Raw genomic sequence first — 4,499 nt, 5'->3', positions numbered from 1 at the left:
ATCACTCCACAAAACTAAACCTCCATAAACTCCTTCACAAAACAAAAATCACCATTCAAATCACTCATCCTTTATACTTCACCTTCACAAATCACTCCCAACAATATAAGCCGTACTCTCCGTCACCATTAAATCATTAACAATAACAATAGCATCATCATCTTCATAAAATAACCTTCTACCTCCATCCTCCATTAATTAGCAAGAGACTCGGCATCAGCAGAGCACAAAGAAACCAAACACCGTGACGGTCAACAACATGTACCTGTTAAAAAATTCCCACCCTATCTCACATGTTTAATATTAGTTTGGGTAAGGTCAAAACTAGCGGCCAGTGTGAACCTACTATCATCGTAGCAACAGAGTGTGCATAACGATAGTATCCCACAACGAAACCTCGTCTGCGCGTGGCTTACATGACCACATTAAATAGATCTACACCTGAATATCCGTCATGACTCCACTCTATTCCTAAGTTTTCTAAATGACATCTCTAGCCTGAGTAATGGGCCTTTTACGTCATAGTAACATCCCACCCCACCTGAAAAACCAAAAAATCCAGCACAACATATATACAGGTAAACAAGACAGCAGAAAATCAGGATATAACAACAAAATAAAGAAATGCAAACATATATACAGATAAAGCATAAAGAAATTAAACACCCAAAAACAAAGACAAACAAGAGCTAGGACTGACACTCAGGATGAACCAACCATTGGTCAATCTGTCTCAAGTGAAGTCGCCAACTAAAGCTTGAGAACAATGTGACCTAAGATTATAAGTCACAACCCTGGAAAATAGGCATTTGAGAATTAGTATTTGATTTGCCCATCTCGCAACCCTAATTAAGGAACAACCACCTAAACTTTGTGATTTAAAGCTCTATCTTATAAAAATAAACAAAACAAACAAGAAGTATTTTTTTGAATTTTGATTAGTGGTTAGTGAAATGCATGGGTGCAAATGATGAGAAATTTTAGGGGTAAAAATTAGGGTGCAACATGATCAGTTAACATGGAAAGACAATTTAGACGATATCTATACTTCTCAAAATGCTTACACTTGGCTCAACAGACTTGAATTTGTTCAAAATACAATAGACAATAACTCTTGGAAATGGGTGTGGCATATTCTTGCTCCTGAGAAGGTAGAATTCTTCATTTGGACGACTTTACATAAGTCCCTTACTACAAGATCAATTTTGTGCCATTCAGGTATGCTCCAAACGAATCTCTGTCTTAGATGGAATCGAGACGTTGAGATGACTCTACAGTATTTGCGAGATTATAAATTCGCTACTTGCTTTTAAAAATCTATTGGCTTCTTGGACCCATTATTCTTTCAAAGGGATAGTTTATATGATTGGATTAGACATGATATAAATGATGACTCTATCTTTTTGCCTGCTTCCTGGTGGTTTTGGCACGCTAGAAACAAACTGTGTCTTGCGAATGAAGTGGTATCCTCCTATACTTTGAAACTCATCTTACTGAATCATGTTAATCTTTTAACTAAATGTTTTCTCAAGCATATTATGTCTCATCCAACGAGAACAATCACATGGAATGCACACAAAGGTAGTAATATGAATTTGAATGTTGATGGCAGTATCCTCGGTAATTCCAACATCTCGGATTTTGGTGAATTGATTCGAAATGCTGATGTTGCTCGGGTTCATAATTTTTTGGATAATATTGGTTATTCCAATATCTTTCGTGCTGAGCTGATGACTCTATATCATGGTTTGCGTATGGCTTGGGAACTTGGTATCAAAGATTTGATGTGTTATTCTGACTCCAACTTGGTATCATGGTTTACGTCATATTTATTAATATTTTTTATTTTCTAAAAAAACATATTAATTTATTATTAATCTCTATATTGAAAAGCATTATAGAAAATTTTACTGTTATCAAGAAAGATTGATGCATAGAATTTTTTAAAATATTTAATTTTTATACATTTATAATTATGATAGTTGAATGTTTATATCATATGCAAGAGAGACGGGGAAAGGCAGAGTAACCAGGCTAATTTCATTACGTCGATCAATGGTGTGTACTACTATTTATTTATTTCAAAAAATATAGGTTAGATACAAAAAGCACATAACCTCCAAAGACACGTCATAAGTATACCGTAAAGAAGTAAAACCATACCCACCGAGTCTCTTGCTATTTAGTAGTCACCTGATAACTACCCTAGGGTTTTCTCAAAGCTGTATATTTATTTATTTATTTATTTATTAATCTCTATATTAAAAAGCATTATAGAAAATTTTACTGTTATCAAGAAAGATTGATGCATAGAATTTGTTAAAATATTTAATTTTTATACATTTATGATTATGATAGTTGATATCATACGGGGAAAAGGCAGAGTAACCAGGCTAATTTCATTACGTCGATCAATGGTGTGTACTACTATTTATTTATTTCAAAAAATATAGGTTATTAGATAAAAAAGCACATAAGCTCCAAAGACACGTCATAACTATACCGTAAAGAAGTAAAACCATACCCACCGAGTCTCTTGCTATTTAGTAGTCACCTGATAACTACCCTAGGGTTTTCTCAAAGCTGTATATTTATTAATTTATTTATTTATCACTTTTGTTGTTTTTGAGTTGCAGCAAAATTTCTCCACAATGAGAACACGGAGACGAAATTACGATAAAGACAGATTGAGTGTTTTACCCCATTGTCTTTTATTTCAAATATTGTCTCATTTGAATGTCAAGCAAGCTGTTCAAACATGCATTCTCTCCACAACATGGAAAATTATCTGGAAGGATCTTCATGTTCTTGTTTTAGATTCTTCTTACTTTAAAACCTTCCAAACTTTCACTAATTTCGTCTCTCAAATTTTCTCTCTACGCAACCACAAAGCCTCTCTCCAAGCTCTCAAATTTCAGTCCCGCTTGGGTAACATAGAGCCTCACCTCCTCAAAACAATCCTAAATTACGCATTTTCACCCGATCTCGAACTATTACACATGTCCATGGCATGTAATATTGAACAATTTTCACTTTCAAACTTTTCATCTCACACTTTAACCTCTCTTAACCTTGCTGCATATTTTAAAAATTTTAGTAGGAGGCCAATATTTCCTAATTCTCTTAAACTTCCTGCATTAACCAATTTGTCTCTAAACTTCTTTGCCTTTTCCTGCGGTGGCGGCGATGATGGCTATGCCGACCCCTTTTCGGCATTTAAAAGTTTGAATACTTTGATCATTCAATATTGTCAAGTTCTTGATGATAAGAACCTCTCCATATCAAGTGTCTCACTTGTTAATTTAACAATACAATTGTCCTATCACACCCCTTACAAATTTGAGTTATCTACCCCAAATCTTTGCAGCTTTTATTTTGTGGGTCAGCCATTTCAGAAACTCAGTGGGCGCAATAGCTATAGCAATCTCTCTTCTATTAAACATGTACATATTGTTTTACCGAACTGGATACGAGTCGAAAATATTCCTTCGATTCTATTCAATTGGCTCGTTGAGCTTGCTCTCATGGAATCATTGACAATCTCTTCAAAGACTCTTAAGGTATTTTAATTTGGTTTGTGTAAAATTTAAGTGATTTCACCTTCATAAGTTGATCTTAACTCACCTTCATTTCATATTGCTTAGATTCTCAACTTAATTCCGGATTCATTGAAGATTGATTTCCCTAACTTACTTAACATGAAGTTACTGAAAATAGAAACGCATAAACTTTCATCAATACCAAATGGAATGGGAGACTTTTTGCTTCAAAATGCACCATCAGCAAAGAGAATCATCATAGAATTGTCAGGTAAATACAATTGTTTAATTTGTCTTTCGCCTTCTTCTTTGGTTTTGTTTCCCTTATTCTCCCTTGTTATAACTCAGTATTTATTATAACTCTTTTTTAGCCCGACAGATTGATGATTATATGCCTAACTTCTTTTGCATTTACTTCGGTCTGATTTGCAACATACATTGTGTCTATATTTTACAGAAGAAACAAAAATTAGAAGAATGATTGATGCATTGGGTTTTCCAAGAGATCAAAATAAGCATGGATGCAGTGATCACCACAATTAATCTTTATTTCTTTTCCTGCAAATTATTATATCTATTTTGTTTATTGAGATGAAGATAAGTGAGTTGTATTTCTACTATCCTTCTCTGTTGTTGACTGTTTATAAAAACATGATGGTAGCAAAGCATCACATGCATCCATCAAGTTTGTAAGAGGTATTGCTATTGCAATTATATAACAAAGATAGTTTTCTAAAGTTTGACCATTTTATATTTATTATAGATATTGTTTTTTTTTTTAATATTTATAATGAATATAGTCTTATAAATAATTTTATTATTAGTTTTATTTAATAGCTGATGCTTATCTATAATTTAGAATATTTACTTTTATACATTGATTTAATTTTTTGTCATAATTTTTGTAGTTGTTAAATCTACAATACCATTCACTCAAAGGCATCAATTTGTTCTATACTT

The 4,499-nt window shown here is 33.1% G+C and overlaps 1 protein-coding gene across 1 annotated transcript; it reads left to right on the top strand.

Annotated features, from left to right (window-relative positions):
- The first annotated feature begins 1,589 nt into the window (after positions 1-1,589).
- On the top strand, positions 1,590-4,020 carry LOC131619112 (putative F-box/FBD/LRR-repeat protein At5g22610). Its single transcript, XM_058890252.1, has 4 exons — positions 1,590-1,808; positions 2,637-3,560; positions 3,645-3,810; positions 3,911-4,020. Exons 1-4 carry the CDS (start codon positions 1,590-1,592, stop codon positions 4,018-4,020), a joined length of 1,419 nt encoding a protein of 472 aa, XP_058746235.1.
- The last annotated feature ends 479 nt before the right edge of the window (positions 4,021-4,499 follow it).

The sequence above is a fragment of the Vicia villosa genome, linkage group LG7 (genome assembly GCF_029867415.1).
Source record: "Vicia villosa cultivar HV-30 ecotype Madison, WI linkage group LG7, Vvil1.0, whole genome shotgun sequence".
NCBI lineage: Eukaryota > Viridiplantae > Streptophyta > Magnoliopsida > Fabales > Fabaceae > Vicia > Vicia villosa.
This window is presented reverse-complemented; position numbering and strand designations above follow the sequence as displayed.